This window comes from Lepidochelys kempii, chromosome 11 (genome assembly GCF_965140265.1).
Source record: "Lepidochelys kempii isolate rLepKem1 chromosome 11, rLepKem1.hap2, whole genome shotgun sequence".
NCBI classification, from domain to species: Eukaryota; Metazoa; Chordata; order Testudines; family Cheloniidae; genus Lepidochelys; species Lepidochelys kempii.
This window is the reverse complement of record NC_133266.1, coordinates 55,909,638-55,930,216: the sequence shown is the minus strand read 5'-3', so window position 1 is coordinate 55,930,216 and position 20,579 is coordinate 55,909,638. Positions and strand designations below refer to the sequence as shown.

The 20,579-nt window shown below is 40.2% G+C and overlaps 1 protein-coding gene across 12 annotated transcripts in view; it reads left to right on the top strand.

The window, feature by feature from the left end:
• The window catches only part of DNAH7 (dynein axonemal heavy chain 7), a 270,100-nt gene that overhangs the window by 119,649 nt on the left and 129,872 nt on the right, over positions 1 to 20,579 (top strand). For all 12 annotated transcript variants that reach the window (XR_012154342.1, XM_073306229.1, XM_073306230.1 and 9 more), the window contains 5 exons: positions 888 to 1,070; positions 1,941 to 2,117; positions 2,368 to 2,499; positions 5,642 to 5,866; positions 9,142 to 9,339. Coding sequence is in view for 11 of the 12 variants with exons in the window: in XM_073306229.1 (XP_073162330.1) it covers positions 888 to 1,070; positions 1,941 to 2,117; positions 2,368 to 2,499; positions 5,642 to 5,866; positions 9,142 to 9,339 (915 nt within the window). In the remaining variant the exon portion in view is untranslated. The remainder of the gene's footprint in view (positions 1 to 887; positions 1,071 to 1,940; positions 2,118 to 2,367; positions 2,500 to 5,641; positions 5,867 to 9,141; positions 9,340 to 20,579) is intronic.

Here is a 20,579-nt window from a genome sequence, read left to right as displayed (position 1 = left end):
TAACTCTGATGTTTAGGAATGTTAATAGATGTTTTATATGGTCATTTGTATTCCAAAGAATATTTAAGTCTTATACGTGGTATCCCTGCCCCTACACTACTGAAGTAAATGAGAGTGTTGCTATTGACTCAGTGGAAACAGCTTCATGATCTTTGCCTTGACTACAATGAGAGGTGGGTCAGGCACATGAAGAGCAGGTTACCTCAGATATCTGCCCTATTAGCTTCTGATCCTGTATAAACTTAAGCACATCAGAAGCACATTAGTAACTTACTGAAGTTGATGGAACTGCTCACGTGAGTCAGTTACACACGCGTAAGTGTTTGTAGAAGTGGGCCCTTTGTACTTCCCAATACTTCCCATGGGAAATACCCTGAATACTGCTGATGGTTATTTACACATGTTGTGTAGTATCTTACTATGGGCAGGATTCTGCACACTTAGTCATATTGAATATACCTTACTCCTCAAGTACACACAGGTGTCAATGGGACTAAGACTGGAATCTTCTTACTCATGCTGAGTAGGAACATACTCTATTAGTAGTCCAATTGATTTCAAGATGCTGCTCATCATGAACAAAAATATCAGAATCTGTATCAGTGATACTACTTGAGGAATAATATACTGTGCAGCCTGCGTAAGAGTGGCAGAATGTGGCCTACAGATAGCAAGCTTTTAAGGATCACCATAGTATATGTTTATAAGAGTTTTAAGACTAGATAATATTCATATGTTTTGTTCATTTTCCAAAAATAAATTCTGAATGTAACAGCCTTGCTCTCAGCACATTTTCAGAGAAATATGATTTATGGAAATATATTAGATCTAAAATATTCCGAATTTACTTGGCTAAATATTCTTTTGAAATATTTTCTGTAAACCAGACACCAGACAGGAAATGGTTGATTTTTGATGGACCAGTAGATGCAGTATGGATTGAGAATATGAATACTGTGCTGGATGATAACAAGAAACTATGTCTCATGAGTGGAGAGATCATTCAGATGTCACAGCAAATGAGTCTTATTTTTGAACCAATGGATTTAGAAGTTGCTTCCCCTGCTACTGTAAGTATCCATTTTTGAAAGAGTGGTTATCAAATATAGTCTATTATTCTGAAGCTTCGTGGCAAGTTAATATTGTGAAGGAGCTTCTTTTCCAATTTCTTTGCATTTACAATGTCCTATGTGACAGTTTGTGTTTATGCAACTTTAAAAAACAAAAACATGTTGTAGTCATTACTCTTAAATTGTTGATAATGACAAAGAATGTTATCTGAGATAAGTTATGTACGTCCCTTAAAGCATACCTAGAGCATTCAGGCCCTTTTGAATTTCTGACAAGGAAAAAGAAACAGCCTTGAAGCAAATCTTTAAATTAACCACCAGGCAAATTCTGGTAAAACCAAAGATCAATGGACCTCTGGCTCACTATCTAACTGCACCTGCCAGATGGATAGCAGGGGAAGGTGTGAGCTTCCTTCTCAGGGCAGTCTGCAAGTGCAATCAGCTGTAACTTGTATAATATTGGAAGCACAACAGGATATCTGGAATAATCAGGAACGTTGTTGATCTTTTATTCAATTTTAAGTCAATGAGAGGGCAGGCTGGGTACTACTAGTTGTCGACTTATGCTCTGCTGTAACTTGATTATTGTGGTCTAAATCAGTTGAAGAAGAGAATACTCCCACTTTCCCCACCAGGCCAGTCACTGGTGAAGTTGTGTTTGAATTTTTCCTCAGAGTTCACCAAAGCACACTCTGACAAGATAAGGGGTATGTATGTATCTTTATGTTCAGCATAGTATAATTGTCTCCAATTTCTAATGACCTCAGAATCTGGATAGGACAACATTTAATATTGTTTAAGGCTCTTTTTAGCAGGAAAAACTACAGCGATCACACAAGGTAACAGATATCCTTTTTTTTTTTTAAATAGGTTTCTAGATGTGGCATGATCTACATGGAGCCTCACACGTTAGGCTGGAGACCACTGATGGTGTCTTGGCTAAATCTAATGCCACCTGGAGTCAGCTCTATGCATAAAGAATTTATAGTAGGCTTGTTTGACAGAATGGTTCCACTTACTATTGAGTTCATTAGAAAATGTACAAAGGTAGGATAAAGAATGCTTTTATGAGAAGCAAAACAAATTTGAGTGTATAGATTAGATCATGTATATTAGAAATTCTGTCCTGTGAATGGTTTTTTTCATTTATATTTTTATTTTGCTCTAGTACATGTTTTTGGCACATAAACCATAGAGGATTACTGTCATGTCTGTACGAAGTAATAAATAAATGTACACTGGATTCTTTTCAGTTAGTTAAATACACGTGCCATAGAGAACATTTCTGTTATTTCAGGAATTGTCTCCTACTTCAGACACAAACTTAGTTCGATCCTTGATGAATCTCATGGACTGCATGATGGATGAGTTTGCTGATGAGGCCAAAATTAAAGCCATGAGTGAACGTGATGTTTTCTCTTGGCTTGAGGTAGGCAACATTCATCTTTTTAACACATGGAATGGTAAGTCCCAAATTGGACTTCACAGCCAGGAATGGACCCATAAACAATAAAATCAACAATCTTTGGTCATCACAATAAACATCCTATAAATTCTGTCTGGGAAAAATTGTTACCTTCTTATTAGGTACTTTTTTAATTAACACACAGTTTAGTCTTTCATGTCTGATTTACTGAAATAAATTGTTAATAAGTTTTGTAGCATCTGGCTCTATACTTGGGTGCTTGCCACAGTCCCAGTCAGACTCCTTGTAGTAAGGGCAGGTAGATGGGGAGTTGCCAGACTTGCAGTTCCCATCCTTTGCCTTGTGGTAGGCCATATTTAGGTTTTTAATGTGATCCCTGCACTGTACAATGGTCCGCTTGATCCTCACCTCAGCAAACCTCTTTGAGATGTTTTTATACCAATGATACAATGCTGGAGGATTCTCTGCTCCTTGAAGTCTTTAAACTATGATTTGAGGACTTCAATAGCACAGATATAGGTGTGAGGTTTTTTGCAGGAGTGGGTGAAATTCTGTGGCCTGCGTTGTGCAGGAGGTCAGACTAGATGATCATAATGGTCCCTTCTGACCTAAATATCTATGAATTTATGATTTGGAGTACATCTCCCAAACTCATGTTCTTTGCTTAGTCACACCAGAGGTTAACCAGAACCCTGGTATGATCTTCTGGCCAGCTAGCAGCAAGCTGAGATGGAAGTTTCTAGGACTGTTTGGCTGAGGTGAGCTGAATACTGCAGAAATAGAGCAGACCATGTGGAATGAAGGGTTAAACACTGTATATAAAGCAGCAGATAGCTTACAGTGTATGGGAGACAAGTGGGAAGTGAATAGGTAGAAGGGCAGGAAAATGCAGGCCAAGATCTGTGGCCTTGGAGGACTATCAAAAGCTGAGCTTTGCTTTCCAGACATTAGCTTAATCTTGAATTTCAAAGTTTGTGTTCAGAGTCTACCTTAAAGCAAAATCTGGGCTGTAACCTATGCCCCAGTTCAAAGCACATGTGAGCCTAGGCATAAGGGTTTTGTATGAAGACGGTTTGGGTGGGGTGGGGAGGGGAGTTGGCTACAACCCAGGTGTGAGCCCAGGATAAGCCTGCAATGTAGACATAATTACTGGTTTAGCTTTCTCTCCTTTCCTTGTAATTTCTTGGCTTTTAAAGCCAATTGTTACACATTAGTGAGCAGTTCACTCTTTCTCCCTTTTCTTTCTCTGGAACCAAAAGTTTGGAGATTTAAACAGAAAGAAGTATATAAAATAACAAGGGGATCTTTCCTGGAATAGGACCATCTGCTGCACTTCTTTCTTCTGCTTTGGTGGTGGAGGCAGAGAAAGTAGAACCTTGCAAGCATTCTTTGGGATGAGTGGGTATAATACTCATATGGACAGTACAGAAAGGAGACACCACCCCTCAATCCCAAATCCTGCTAACAAACCTACATCACCACTATCTACCACAGTGTCTTTTCCATGCTTTCAGTACATTCTAAATATAACTGCAGGTTGATATTGTATCTATAAGTAGATAAGAACCTGTTCATATACTATTCAGTTCTGTGCTTCACTGTGCAGTGAATATTACTAATTCTCTACCTCCAAACACATGGATTGTACAGTAGCAATTTTGCAAGATACAAATTGTTTTGATTATGATGCTGGACACTATTAGTGAAGATTTTGGCATGAGGTCCTTCCTAGCCATAGAGCTTCATTTGTTGCTTACACAGATGCAGTTGTTATAGTAGACAAAGGGTAAAACCCTCAGCTGATATAAATCAACATAGTTCCATTAACTTCAAAGGAGTTATGCTGATTTATGACAGCTGAGGATGTGGCCCGTAGTTCACACATTTTTTTTTGTGGTCATGCTGATGAATCTTTTGAAAACGTTTTAACTTATCATTTACTGTTCATTACCAATTAGTTTGAACAGTAACTCCAGTTTCCCAGTGTGATATCAATATTACGCCATAGTAATTAGAGATGGTTGAAATGTTTTTACTGAAACTTTTTTACAACAAATAATGCCTTTTGACAAAATGGAAATTGTAATGAGAAAATTTCTGTCCTTGTCAAAATTTGTCAGGTTTTCATGGAAAAATCAAAATAAAAAAAGTGAAAGGGTTTTTTCCAAAATCCAAAAAAAGTTGATGAAAATTTGAAATTTTTCACAAAAAATAAAATATATTTTTTAACCAGCTGTAATGGTAACTTATTTTTGACAGTATATTCATAAGGGTGTTTTTGTCCACCTGATGATAGATATAGATTGATCCTTGAATGTGAGCTTAACTAACCAACAAAAGAATTTTCATTATACATAGGGTGGTCTTATATTGAAAATAAAACTTGAAAAAATGTTTTCCCTGCTTTCAGGTAAATCTATAGTGCCTGGTGCTGATGCAGGACAGAAGTGTAACATTCTCCTATTCAGGGATCTTCTTCACCAAGGATGTTTCCAGTGGGGCTTTACCCTGCTCTCCAGCCCCTTTGCACCTGCTGAAAGCCCAATCTTGCAAACAATTATGCCTACTCTTGACTTTACTGCTGTGAGTAGTTCTATTGATTTAAATCATGGGAGTAAAGTTAAGCATATCTCTAAGTGTTTGCAGGATTGGGGCCTTAGTTGATGCAAAGGGGAAGTAAGGCAATGATGAATAGGGCCCATAGAAGGTCATCTCGTGAAATATTGATATTGTATTATTTATTTAACAATGTAAGCTCATTGAGTCAGAAGGCTAAGCTCCTTTATTTTCTGTTGAGCTGTTGGTGTTTAGCAAATAAAGAAATTAATTGCTGTTTTAAAAGAACAAACCAATGAATAAATAAGATCACATGTTGCATTCCTATAAAAGGCTTTCTCAAGTACTGGAAAGCACAAGAGAACACAGATTGAGCTGTCATATCTGTGTAATATATTCCTTGTCATATTTCATTACTTCTATAATATTTTTATTATATGTTTAATTTATATGTTAAGACATTTGGCCCAATCGGCTCTTACTGCAATCAATGGCAAAGGTCTCATTGATTTCAGTGAGCAAAGGATAGGCATATTGTAGTACACAGCTACTGAAGAGCTACTTTATATTCTCCCTGCCCCCACTCCAGGGTATTTTCCTGTTTTCACTGATCTGGTCTGTAGGAGCTAGCTGTAAGGAGGATGATCGACTAAAATTTGACAAGATCGTGCGAGAACTACTTGGTGGACCAATTAGTGAGGAAACAAGAGAAAAATATAAATTGCTGAGTGGTATTGATCAACTATCATCAAAGAACTTCACAGTTCCGTTTCCTACAGAAGGAACAATTTATGAATATCGGTTTGTCAAAAAGGTGAGGATTACAAAACAAAATGGGGACGCCCATTCTTAAGTAATCTTTGTTTAAGACTATATGGTATCATTTCTGTTGCACAGATTCTCTCATTCATTATGAATGGGTAACAATACCTCCTACCTGTGAAATTCAGAGGCATTCCATTGTTGTTGCTCCAGGACTAAGCTCTGCCCATCAACTCAGGTCACCAGAATTTCTACTTCTGGTGGTGGAACCAATTGACAGTTCAGTTTCTACCAACCACTTGGTTTTATAATTTTTTAATTTTAATTAATTTTCTTGCAGTAATGGCTTCATTTCAGTTCCTGAATCTTTGCTGCCACTCATCAGCTGAGGAAGCACTGGAATATTGAGGCTCTAACCCTCTGATTTCTCCAATACAGCACTGCTCGAGTGGGGTCTCTCTGCTCCTCATCCCAGCAGAAGAGAAGCCATGCAAACATTGAACCAAGTCCTTGAGGTGCTATAGATAGCTTTTTGGGAACCTCGAAGGGTGAGCTATGCCCTGCTACTGCAAGCTACTGATCTTCGCTCTGCCAGGGCATGGGGCTTGTGAGGATGAACTATGCTGTGCTGCCAAAAGCCACCAACCTTTTCGAGGGTTTTGAGTTGGAAAGCTGGGCTTAGGGCCTCAACCTCCCACCCAAAAGCATGATTCCACCATGGGAAGTCTCAACAAGGGCCTCAGATATAGCCATTCAGAGCAAAGGTTTTTCATATACTTGGTAAGGGAACCCTGCTTGGTGGCAAGCAAGTGGTGGCTTATTATCTAGGGAGTAAGAAGAACGAGGAATACCTGTGGCACCAAGTACTCCTTGTTCTTTTTGCTGATACAGACTAACACGGCTACCACTCTGAAACCTGTCACCATCTAGGGAGTATGATCCTTGCTTGGAGTGAGATGTCTTGGATTCTGCGTTGGTAAAATCATTGATGTGATTTGTGACCAGAGCAATGGCTTCTAATAATTAATAGCTATAAGAAAGCTGTGCTACACCCATGAATAGCAATCAGGCATCCTAAACAGATATCTTGTGCATCCAAATGTGCAGGGGAGCAGTTTGGGGAAACAGAGAAATTAGGAGCTGAGACAGCAGGAAGCCTCAACTCTCACCATGAAAGCCAGCATAGGAATCCTTTGGTAACTATTAACTCCAAGGGTTAGCATTACCCTAACCCAAGGAAAAAATCTGGAGAAGAAGCTTCCAAAGAAACCCATATTAAGTTTTCCTTCAAACCAACAAATTTTTCAGCATTACAAAGACAAAGCATTTGTATCTGAGAGCTCACAGTTCCTGTACAAGACTTTTCCTTTTGCTCTATCTTCTGCATCCAGAGTCTTAAGAAAAGGTTCTTAGTTGTTACATCAAGGCTTAGGTCACAAGTTGTGCATATGTACACGTTAATAGATAATGTCAGTTAGTGCCATGTGATCAGAGAAACAGGGCCATTCATAATTTTTCAGTGTATAGCTCCAGAAACCATTCCATTCCAGGTAAATTCTTCCTTCCACAATTATTGGAAAATAGTTCTCCCATCAATCTGTACTGTTGACCCTTTTCTACTTGAGCAGCAAGTCATAGTTTGGAAGAGAAATTGGTGATAGATATTTTTGATGCAGTTTTATTTGTTTACAAAGAATGTACAAAGTTCTGTGTGTCTGAACCAAATAGCAGAAAATAGCTTCTTTTGCTCACTACAGCAAGAGCACACTTTTCAGCCTACACTGTAACCCAAAAAACCTTTCCCCAGGTTTCTTCCAGGATAAGCCACATATTTCAGCTGTTCCTTCAGGTGTCTCTTTCAGTCTGTTTTCAGTTTCTGTATATTCTCTCCCCACCTCCACCATATAACCACCTGGTCTCAATAGCCAACTGAACCCTTTGCCTAGCTGGTGCTAGTTTCTGGGAAGACTCTGTTAGGCTTTGTTTTAGGCTTGGCCCCTTAACTGTCTCTTACCATTGACTTAAATGGTGGATGCATCAGTTTAAAGAGGTTTTAGCTCAAGCCATATCAAGGTTTCATCCAGCTCATAAGAGTAGCAATCCTTACTACCCCTTAAGAAGGTTGTGGCATAAATAATTATTCCTGGTGTTCTGAAGATATATCCCAAGTGTATGGAATACATTTGCCAGTTGTACCCTGTTCAACTGATTCTGTCCAAAATGCCAGAACTTGAGGGCCTCAAAGTTTTTGCAGACAATCTGTTAAAATCGTGCACCAGTTGGCATGGTAAGCATCTGGGAACGCTGAAGGAGGAGTTAATGCTCCCTCTACAAGTTCCCCAGTGGTACTGTGCGGAAAAGTGTATAGACCTCACCTGGGAAAGATTTGCAAAGTAGGTTCCGTTTCTCTGCAGAGGCATCGCTTGATAGAAAGGTGGTTTTCCGTGGCTTCCCCAATAATTCCTTAAATTGCAAATATCTTGCTCTCTATGGGGGTAATTCGTATTTCTGTCTATTATTCTACTCTGATAGTAATTAAAACTCTGCTTATCCTTTTTTTGTCTGTTTGTATGATTCACTACTTACTACTTTCCTTCAGTGATGAATGAGGAGAGAAGTTGTGCAGCAGAATGAGAAATTTCTTACCTGATCATTTTCTTTCTGTTAGCAACTTCTCTCTATTCATCTCACTCCAGTAGTCTGGTAAATGTCAGGAATATACTTTGTTAACATTGAAATCTTTCTCTAAAGGGAGACTTACACACAATAATTTCCTTAAGGCTAGTCAATAATTACAAATTGTTGTCATAATGACAATAATTGGTTACTGGAGTATTTCTGCACCTTTAACGAAGTCTTCTGGTGGCTTGAGATGAAGCGTGGGTCTTAGTCCTGGAGACTCCAGCCACATTCTACTCTGAGTTCCACAGAGAGGTATTACATATTAGTGATGAATTAGGAGAGAAGCTTCTATAAGAGAGAAAATTATCAGGTAAGAAATTTATTATTTTATTTTTTCTAGTGATAAATTGGTCTGAAAAGTTCCAGTAACTGTTTATTTTCTTTAGGACAAAATCTTTATCTTGATGTCTTTGCTCATATAAGCAACAGCTGGTTCTCTGTATTTTTAAGTACTCTGAATTGAAAGCACAAAATTGGTTAAGTGTAGTCCAATTTTTGACACTGAAACAAACATGAAAATAACAACTTTTAGTAGTGATTATCCTTTAAGTGTTTATGTATAATACAATCCACCATATTAATACAGAGCTTTTTGGTTTTATTGCTTACTATTAAATGTTTGAATATTCATATAATTTAAAACAGGGAGCAGGATTATGGGAACCCTGGGTGGAAACACTCAAATCAGCTCCTCCCATATCTCGAGATATGATGTTTAATGAAATCATTGTTCCAACTCTGGATACTATTCGATACTCTGCGCTAATGGAGTTGCTGACAGTGCATCAAAAACCTTCCATATTTGTGGGGCCAACAGGAACTGGAAAGAGTATCTATATTATTGTAAGTGGGTTTTTTGAAATTATATGGTTTAAAATGTGTATGGTGAAGACTAAACTGCCAAAATTGTGGATAAAATCAAATCAAGAAACAAATTACTGGATATTAAGATGTGAAATTATGGCTAATATTAGTTTTATTTATTAAACATGTAGATCAGAGAAGTTCACCAGTTTTTATTAAGGTCAAGTAACAGTACTGTGTTCATCCTGTGTAACTGTGAGGGGGAAAAGGAAAATCTTTTGCTCCTCATACATGATACACAGCTTGGCTTTTGCTGCTTTTAAAGTTTGGTGTTCACCCCTAATGGCAGTGAGATAAATAATAATGATATGGTGTGAATCCAGTATATAAAAATATAATTTGTTGAATTATACTTGTATGTTTTGCAAAATATTTCTGAGCAAAGAAATTCAGCCTTGGGGTTCTGCTAAAACACCACTTAGGCCCTGATTCAGAAAATCATCCCTATGCAGCAAAGAATGTAAGCACATGCATAATCTTAAATCCTGTCAACTTTAAAGTTAAGCAGATATTTAAGTGCTTTGTTGAACTGAGGCCTTAAGCTCTGGTGTCATGATTTATTGGCATCACCAGAACATGCTGATAAAACTTTAACTTTATATTATTGCTTCTGTTGTATTATTCTATTATAACTTTCCTGTGATTATTGTGATCACAAGATCCTTTAAAATTCCAGTGTATCATTGGTGCAACTGTGTAGACTTTACTAATTCACCAAGTAAAGTGAGTGTGCAGAGTAGACAGCAAATTCCATCTGACATGATTTTTGGGGCATTTAGGCTCACTTGAGGGAGCCAAAGAGAGCTTGACTGACAAAAACAGTTTATAATGATTTTGTTCCTTGTCAAAATAATCCTATGGATTACTTTTAGCAAATGGTCTATTATATAGTGCTTGATTATATCTCAGATTTCTTGATAAGTCTGTTTTCTGTTTATTGGAAGTATACAAGGTGGTAAAAACAAGATCTTTGTCTATCAGGACTTTGTTTATCAAAAATTTTATGTAACTGAGAGGCAAAATAGTGATACACACGTTGATTCTGCAATTAAACTCAAAATAGAGAATAAACATGGTTTCAAGAAAAAATATAAGGTCTTACAGTTGAACTGGTATAGTGTATTCAAATTTGAAGAGTCTGTCACTGTTTACTGTGGAAAATATCTACTGCAATATACATCATAATTTGTTTGGTATAAAGAGGAATTTTGTTTTAAACAAATTATCAGAATGCTTTACATTACTCTAAAATACACTATTATAATTGCTTTGGATAAATATAAAAATAGAATTATTTTCACTATAGTGTTGCTTACCTTTAGGAGTGCAAGTACTAAACAAAAATATCAAAGGATTACTTTTTCGCCAGCAAAGCTCCTTTGAGTTAAATTCAGTTAGCCGTTTACATGAAGTTAGAGAGAGACAAGATGGGTGAGGGGTAATATCTTTTATTGGACCAACTTTTGTTGATGAGAGAGACAACCTTGCCTCTCTCACCAACAGAAGTTGGTCTAGTAAAAGATATTACCTTACCCATCTTCTCTCTCTAATATCCTGGGACCAATATAGCTACAACTACATTGCATGAAGTTATAGATTCATTATCCAGGACATGTATCTTTATGATCTCAATCAAACCTCTATTAAAATTCTCTGAAGATTTATTGTTAACCTACAAACATTTCTCTCTCTCTCTCGTCCCCTCCCCCCACCATAATAGAAGTGTTGTTAATGCAATTAATCATTGTGCTAATGCTATCTGTGATTAGACCAACTCTTCACTGGAGTTATTCAGGAAAGTGGCTTTTTTCATTAGTGCTGATTCTGATTTTTATAAATTCACTTACTATTCATTAACAACATTGGAAAATTAAAATTACAATTAGGAATATAGCGGGCTTTGTTTAATTTAATTTTTATGTTGTCATATTGTTAAAATATTAGGAAAGTGTAAATGAATAATCAATGAAAGTCTCTGAAATACGGTTGCTGAAATTTTATTACTGGTGAAAATGGAAGTGTAATAGTGTTGTCTAGTGCTGACCTGTACAATACAGGCTTTTCCAAACAAATTTTGCTTATTTCTCTCATTCCTGACCTGCATCTATTTTGATGGACCTTCGCTGGGTAGAGACTGACAATCCTGCCAATGTATTGAGCTCTCAAAGGGTAAAATTCCCCTCATTTTGGGAGGCTCTGTTTAATGTTCTCTGCCCCACTTAAATCTCTTGAAACCCCTCCTCTTGTGGTAAGGGTGCATTGGTAAAATAGCCAGGAGAGGACTTCCCCCCCTTGCTCTGTAGAGGCGGAGTTCTGCACTGGTCCCAGAATAAGTACCGAAGGGGCCATTAGAGTGGGCTGGGAGAGGAGCTATTGGATGAATGGTTATTCAGATTAAGTAGTCCCAAACCTCTGAATTGGTGGCCACTGTTCCATCCCATAGGCCATAATTGCAGCAACAGATGGCCAATGATACAGCTCCTTGGTCCTATCTATGAATTATGTGGAGGTATATTCTGTCCTGGAATTACCTGGGGTGAAAGTCAATCTAATGGACTATGATGATATTGTGAAAATCATGTTACAGGTATACAAATTAATACTAGAACTTGAGCATTCTGGAGGCGGAACAGCAGCAATTTTAACAAGCTGTGCCACATAGCTACATTGGACAAATTCATATTTGATTACTATATTTAGGATCTCTTTAGCCACATTGTTAATTAACTCAAAAGTAATCTCTTGTATTTTGCGCACACTACACTAAAATTGGCGCAGTAATATTTGACACTACATTTCATAGCTATTTTAAAAGATCACAAAAACAAAAGTATATGTGTAATTAAGAACATTCAGCTAGATTTATTAATTTAAAATACAAGTCTGTTTAATCTTTCACAACCTGATAAAGGAAAAGTTTTTGAAATATTACATGCTTGCAGAAAATTTCTGATGTGATGCTAGAAGAGCAGAAATAAGATGGAATGTAGTAAACTGAAACACAGCATGCATGCAGTTGTCTAATCTTGTATAAAATCTCAGTAATTGAGCTTGCATGGAGCCTAGGAGACAAACTCCACCTCCCTAACCAGAAAGCAGACTCTGGGGCTGCAGTATTGTATCTCAGTAGCCTCCAATCGAGCATATAGGATAAAATAGTGGTTACTGGAGATGAGGGGAATACACTTTCCAAGTTAGCAACAACTCACATAGGAATCCTCAGAAATTAAATATTATTTGACAAAATTAGGGTAGGAGTGGCAGCAGATAATAAACGGACACATAAATTCTGTCTTTTAAACCTCCAAACCCCGAAGGAGTTAATTAAAACATAGCAAAGCCGTCCTTTTCCCCATGTTCCCAACAAAGATGTCATAACTTATTTCTGTGATTTTTACACAGTAACAAACACTACCAGTACAAAATTATTCTGTTCTTTCGTCTACATTGAGGGTGTTCATACAAATATTGGTGGTGATAATAGCCAAGTTGAGGGCTGACAGCACCCACCTTTATCCATTCGTATACCTCAGGAATTTAGGGATGTAACTGCAGACCCTTAACTAAGGTTCAGTAACACAGATACATCACAAACTTGAAATATTCTCCTATTTCCAGCTCATGGGTTTACTTATATGGGAGAGTAGAATAAACACTCTTCAAAGACGAGTCCTTTTTTCCCATGAGAAAGGTTTGAACTTCAAAGTCAGATTTGGAGAAACGGAACTTCCTCTGTTCAATATTACATTTGTCTATTCTGCATTGTGATTACATCTTGTGAAAGACGACATAGAAACAGATGCAAATACTTATGAAGTCCTTCACTACAGTTAACAAATAGAAACAAGTATGCACACCAGTCCTAGAATTTCTGAGATGGTGGACACAACAGCAAGGAGCCTTGGCTGGAGGAATTTTGACAAAAAGGAAATGCAAAGTGTTCACAATAGATATAAGTATATTGGAGCCTACCTAATCAATAAGGAAAACTGCTCAAAACAAGAAGAGAAGAAACACATTTCTTTGACCTAAAGGCAACAAAAAATGTACTTCTAGTATTCGTGGAAAGTTCAGAAGGAGGAAACGACATTGTCTAATAAGATACCACTTCAGCAGTTGTGTACCAACATAAACAGGAAGGAGAAAGGATCCAGTCACTGAAACAAAGAAGTAATAGGTGAAATCATGCAAAGTAAATTTAGATTCCCAAAGGACTCTTTACAGGAGTCCACAATGGAAAAGTGGACTGGCTACGCAAAGAGAAAGCAAACCGTCCAGGCAGGTTCCTTCAAATATCAAACAGTTGGAAGTCTCTTGGCTGGATCTGCTCACTACAAGGGAAAACAACTCCACATTTCAAGAGAGAGAGAATTTGAAAGCAAAAGAAATACATGTATTGTTACATAAGTGCCCCAAACTCATGATATATGTTTTTCCAAATCAGAAAATGAAGAAGAAACTAACCAAAATAGTAATGGTCACTGTAAGGATGCCAAGATGACCATAGTTCTTGGATCTAGTGGAAATATCAGCACAATTTCTATTATTATTTGTTAGATAAGATCTTCTCAGCCAAGGACTTCATTCATGTTCAGAATTTTTAAACTTGATAACCTGCCTTTTGAAAGGGAAATGTCTGCAAACAAGGAATTTTCATCCAGCTCCACTGACTTTTTATTTTTTAAAACATCTTTCTATTCAGCAGGTATACTCCAGCATCTGAACCAGACTTTCTTTCTGATATAAGTATAGAAGGCAGGAGTTCCAGCAGCTCTGGAATACTTACTAGAATTACATGGCATAGACTGGGACTTCAAGACAGACAGACACGCTCATTCTCTCTCACTCACTCTTAATGAGGTGGCAAGCACTCAAAAGTTTGAAAATGTCCCATGTTGTGTATGCCTTACAATACAGTCTTCGGTTACATGATCTGTATTATTATTTTTCCCACAGAACTCCAGCCTCACTCAGTACACAGGATGGACCTGTTCAGGGATGAATCTCAGATGTGTAGTGAAGGAGATTATCTGTAGGATCCCTGCCTCATTTGTTGCCGAAGTTGGAACATGTCATGAATGAGGCAGGGGATTGCAAGAAAAGAAAGGATGGTCTCTTGGTTAATGCAATTGAGCACTGCCCTGGAGAGTTGGATTCTATCCCTGTCTCTGCCAAAGAGTTCCTGTGTAATGCTACGCAAGTCACTTAAACCAAACTTTTCACCAGTGGTCACTAACCAACTAGTATTTCTCATTTTCTCATTGCCTGACTTGAGACCCTGGGGTCTGACTTTCAGAAGTGCTGAGTTCTACAGCTGCTACTGAAGTCAATAGGAGCTGAGCTTTGAACATAAAAAGAGCTATATAATGCTAAGGACTCTGAAAATCAGGCCCTCAAAATTGGGCACCCAAAATTAGTGGATGTTTTGGACCTGAGGCCTGGTCTACACTACGAGTTTGTCGAATTTAGCAGCGTGAAATTGAATTAACCCTGCACCCATCCACACAACGAAGTCATTTTTGTCTACATAAAGGGCTCTTGAAATCGATTTCTGTACTCCTCCCCGACAAGGGGATTAGTGCTGAAATCGACATCGCCGTTTTGAATTAGGGTTAGTGTGGACGCAATTCGATGGTATTGGCCTCCGGGAGCTATCCCACAGTGCACCATTGTAACCACTCTGGACAGCACTTTGAACTCGGATGCACTGGCCAGGTAGACAGGAGAAGCCCCAGGAACTTTTGAATCTCATTTCCTGTTTGGCCAGGCGAGCTCATCAGCACAGGTGACCATGCAGAGCTTATCAGCATGGGTGACCATGCAGTCCCAGAATTGAAAAAGAGCTCCAGCATGGACCGAATGGGGGAGGTACTGGATCTAATTGCTGTATGGGGAGACTAATCTGTGCTATCAGAACTACATTCCAAAAGACAAAATGCCAAAACATTTCAAAAAATCGCCAAGGCCATGATGGACAGAGGCTGCAGCAGGGACGCAACACAGTGCCGCGTGAAACTTAAGGAGCTCAGAGAAGCGTACCAGAAAACCAAAGAATCAAACGAATGCTCTGGGACAGAGCCCCAGACATGCCGCTTCTACGCTGAGCTGCATGCAATTCTAGAGGAGGCCACCACCATTACCCACCCCTGTCCGTGGACTCCGATGATGGGGTACTCTCCACCATGCCTGAGGATTTTGCGGACGGGGAAGATGAGGAGGAGGAGGAGGATGAGCTTGAGGAGAGCACACAGCATACCGTTCTCCTCGACAGCCAGGATCTTTTTATCATCCTGACTGAAATACCCTTCCAACCCAACCAAGCCGGAGAAGGGACCTCTGGTGAGTGTACCTTTTTAAATCTAGTACATGTTTTAAAAGCAAGTGTGTTTTAAGATTAATTTGCCCTGAGTACTTGGGATGCATTTGTGGCCAGTACAGCTACTGGAAAACAATGTTAACATGTCTGGGGATGGGGCGGAAATCCTCCAGGGTAATCTCCATGAAGCTCTCCTGGAGGTACTCTAAAAGCCTTTGCAGAAGGTTTCTGGGCAGAGCAGCCTTATTCTGTCCTCCATGGTAGGACACTTTACCACGCCATGCTAGTAGCACGTAATCTGGTATCATTGCCTGACAAAGTCTGGCAGCGTATGGTCCCGGTGTTTGCTGGCATTCAAGCAACATCCATTCTTTATTTCTCTGTGTTATCCTCAGGAAAGTGATATCGTTCATGGTAACCTGGAATTTAATTACGGGGACATTCAGAGGTGGCCGTTCCTACTGGGCTGTTTGCCTGTGGCTGAAAAGAAATCCTCCACGCAGTTAGCCAAGCGGTGAGGGGGGTGCATTGGTGCTGAGCTGTTCATGTTTGGCTAGCAGGGATCTTCCCTGATACCAGCCACATGGTGGGGGGAGGGATAAACCGATCATCCCAGAGAATTGGATGGGGCGGGGTTAGTTTGGTTTCTGCTGCTGCACGTTAACATGAAAACCACAGCACTAAATGGCCAACTCAACGGGCTTTGCTTGGTATGGGAAAGGAGGGTGCTGCTGTTATAAAGGTTGCAGAAGCTGAAAGACTATGGCTTACCATGGCCGCCACAAGCCGAGTTCTGTTGCCCGGCCCTGCGTGTGTGATCTCTAACACCAAAGCCGCTGGCACTCAATATAAGATGCAAAATGTGACCTTGTACCAAAATCACATGTGCAATGTAATGTGAATAGTGTTGTTCACTGTGAAAGAGTATAGCCATTGTTCTGTAAAATGTATCTTTTTAAATACTTCACTCCCTTTTCTTCTTCCAGCAGCTGCAAATGTTTCATCCCAAAGGCTATCTCAGATAAGGCGGCAAAAAAACCACACGCGTGATGAAATGTTCTCTGAGCTCATGCAGTCATCTGGCACTGACAGAGCTCAGCAGAATGTGTGGAGGGACACAGTAGCACAGTACAGGAAAGTGGCCAATGAATGTGAGGACAGGAGGGACGATCGAGATGAGAGGTGGAGGCAGGAAGATCAGAGGAGGCAGGATGCAATGCTGGGGCTACTGCAGGATCAAACGGACATGCTCTGGCAGCTGGTGGAGGTTCAGGAACAGCAGCAGGATCACAGACTGCCGCTGCAGCCCCTGTTTAACCGCCGTCCCTCCTCCCCAAGTTCCACAGCCTCCTCACCCAGACGCCCAAGAACGTGGGCAGGGGGAGGCTCCGGGCACCCAACCACTCCACCCCAGTGGACAGCCCAAGCAACAGAAGGCTCTCATTCAACAAGTTTTGAAGTGGCCTTTTCCTTCCCTCCTCCCACACCCCACCCGGGCTACCTTGTGAGTTATTTCCCTATTTTTATAATAAATTAATAAAGAATACATGTTTTTTAAATGATAGTGACTTTATTTCCTTTGCAAACAAAAGAGGGGAGGGCGGGTGGCTTACAGGGAATTAGAGTCAACCAAGGGGGCGGGTTTTTGTCAAGGAGAAACAAACAGAAGTGTCACACAGTACCCTGGCCAGTCATGAAACTGGTTTTAAAAGCTTCTCTAATATGCAGCACTTCCTGCTGTGCTCTTCTAATCGCCCTGGTGTCTGGCTGTATGTATTCAGCGGCCAGGCGATTTGCCTCAACCTCCCACCTCGCCATAAATGTCTCCCCCTTACTCTCACAGAGATTGTGGAGCACACAGCAAGCAGCAATAACAATGGGAATATTGGTTTCGCTGAGGTCTGAGTGAGTCCGTAAACTGCTCCAGCGACCCTTTAAACATCCAAATGCACCCTCTACCACCATTCTGCACTTGTTCAGCCTATAGTTGAACAGCTCCTTACTACTGTCCAGAGTGCCTGTGTATGGCTTCATGAGCCATGGCATTAAGGGGTAGGCTGGGTCCCCAAGGATAACTATAGGCATTTCCATGTCCCCAACAGTTATTTTCTGGCCTGGGAAGTAAATCCCTTCCCACAGCCGTTTAAACAGACCAGAGTTCTTGAAGACGCAAGCGCCATGAACCTTTCCCGGCCATCCCATGTTGATGTTGGTGAAATGTCCCTTGCAATCCACCAGTGCTTATAGCACCATTGAAAAGTACCCCTTGCTGTTTATGTACTGGTTGTCCTGGTGGTCTGGTCCCAAGATAGGGATATGCTTTCCGTGTATAGCCCCATCACAGTTAGGGAATCCCATTGCAGCAAAGCCATCTACTATGACCGGCACATTTCCCAGAGTCACTACCTTTGATAGCAGCAGCTCAATGATTGTGTTGGCTACTTGCATCACAGCAGCCCCCACAGTAGATTTGCCCACTCCAAATTGATTCCCGACTGCCCGGTAGCTGTCTGGCGTTGCAAGCTTCCACACGGCTATTGCCACTTGCTTCTCAACTGTGAGGGCTGCTCTGATCTTGGTATTCTTGTGCTTCAGGGCAGGGGAAAGCAAGTCACAAAGTTCCATGAAAGTGCCCTTACACATGTGAAAGTTTCGGAGCCACTGGGAATCATCCCAAACCTGCAACACTGTGCGGTCCCACCAGTTTGTACTTTTTCCCAGGCCCAGAATCGGCATTCCATGGCATGAGCATGCCCCATTAACACCATGATTTCCAAATGGCCCGGGACTGCGGTTTTAGAGAAATCTGTGTCCATGTCCTCATCACTCTCGTCACCGTGCTGCTGTCGCCTCCTCGCCTGGTTTTTCAGGTTCTGGTTCTGCATAAACTGCATGATAATGCGGGAGGTGTTTACAATGGTCATAACTGCTGCGGTGAGCTGAACGGGCTCCATGCTTGCCGTGCTATGGCGTCTGCTTGGGCAATCCAGGGAAAGGGTGCAAAATGATTGTCTGCCGTTGCTTTCATGGAGGGAGGGTTGACTGACAACATTTACCCATAACCACCCGTGACAAATTTTTGGCCCCATCAGGCACTGGGAGCTCAGCCCAGAATTCCAATGGGCAGTGGGGACTGCGGGAACTGTGGGATAGCTACCCACAGTGCACCTCTCAGAATGTCGACACTTGCCACAGTACTGTGGACGCACACCGCTGAATTAATGTGCTTAGTGTGGATGCATGCACTCAACTTTATACAATCTTTTCCAAAAAATTGACTTCTGTAAAATCGGAGTAATTTCGTAGTGTAGACAAGGCCTCAGTCTCTCTGTGCCTCAATTCCCCATCTGTAAAATGGGATACTACCGCCCCCTCATCTCACAGGGGTGTTGTGAAGATAAATTAATTAATGTTGTGAAGTACTCGGGTATATAGTGATAAATGCCATAGAAAAGCCCATGAGGAAATTAATAACTGTCTTCAGAGCAGGGTTAGAATAATGTATAATAAATAAGAAATCGCTCAGCACACTGAAATAAGATAAAACATGTAATAGCGACTCATTACATGGGCACCATCCATCCTGTGCACTGAATAAGGCAGGGCTTTTAGTTTTGAGTACATAAGTGCCTAACACATAAAATTAGAAACATAAATAATAGAAACACATTCATTTAAAGTAAGTGATGGTATAGGGTAGGGTATGTTTTCCAAAGCTTATGAATTATAATCAAAAGGAAGCTTGGTCTTGTCGAAAGCATACAACTTTCTGTACTTGAATGAGAAAGCAAGCTAGTTTTTTTTTATATATCTATAAATGTTATTTCATCTGTCTAAAGAGATGTCAGGCTGTGTAATGGAAGGCAGATTTTGTTAGCATTTTGAAATTATTGACTCATTATTTTGGGATACAATAGTTTTTTTTTATCTTCAGTCACTGAGTAGTACCTTTTTCATCTTAATTTTGTCATTTGACTATCAAAAGAATAGTCTTTGAGTACTGTTTTAAAAGGATCCTAATTTGCATGATGAAATGGTTGGATCAACTCTAATTCATCATACAGAATTGACAAGAATTATGTGGCAAATCCTGCCTCCACCACTCTTTGCAGACATGTAAAGCATGATAGACAATGGAATTAGTACAATGGAGTATTGTTGCTCTAGGCAGTGGAGCAGGATGCAGTCCGCTTAAAGGGACTTCCAGTGCTGCGTGCTTCACAAGGCTCTGTATGTACCAGCATATGGGATGGAGCAGGGATGGGACCAGGGAGAGGTGGCAGTGTGTCTGTCGAATCCACAGCTGTATGGATTCACCAACTAAATCTCCCTATCAGGAAAAGGGAGGGGAAATCAGGCATCACAGAGGCTGCTGCAGGAGCAGCCTCCGAGTAGCTCTGCTTGTGCTGCGTGGTCTGGAGTGGGAGACTTGGCACCTCCTGATCACTGCAGAACCCCCTACACACAGCCTTTAAATTTGAGATTTGAGAGGGGGAGATGGTGTGTCAATATTTAAGTCTAAGGCGGCAATGGTCTATTAGTTTTCTATGGCAGTTTTGTTGTTCAGGAATTAACCTATTGTAGATCTGGATAAACTCCTTCCTTGTGCTATGTTGATGTCTTACATGGGAGAAGAGGGAGAAGGAAAGTTTTCTTAATTCTGCACAGAACTGCAAACTTACACTTGGGAGAGCAGTACATTGAAGCTACTATGCATCTTAGTCTAACATGCCCCTAAAGTTATATCCTGAAGGCTTGGGGGCACAATCTGGCCCCTCTATATACTGGTGTTGACATAATGTGCCAGAGATGTGAACGTAATACTTGTATTTGGAAGAGTCAATAAGCTCCAATGCCCATTCCCCCTACCAGTCTCTTTGAGATATCCTCAAAGTCCTTTATG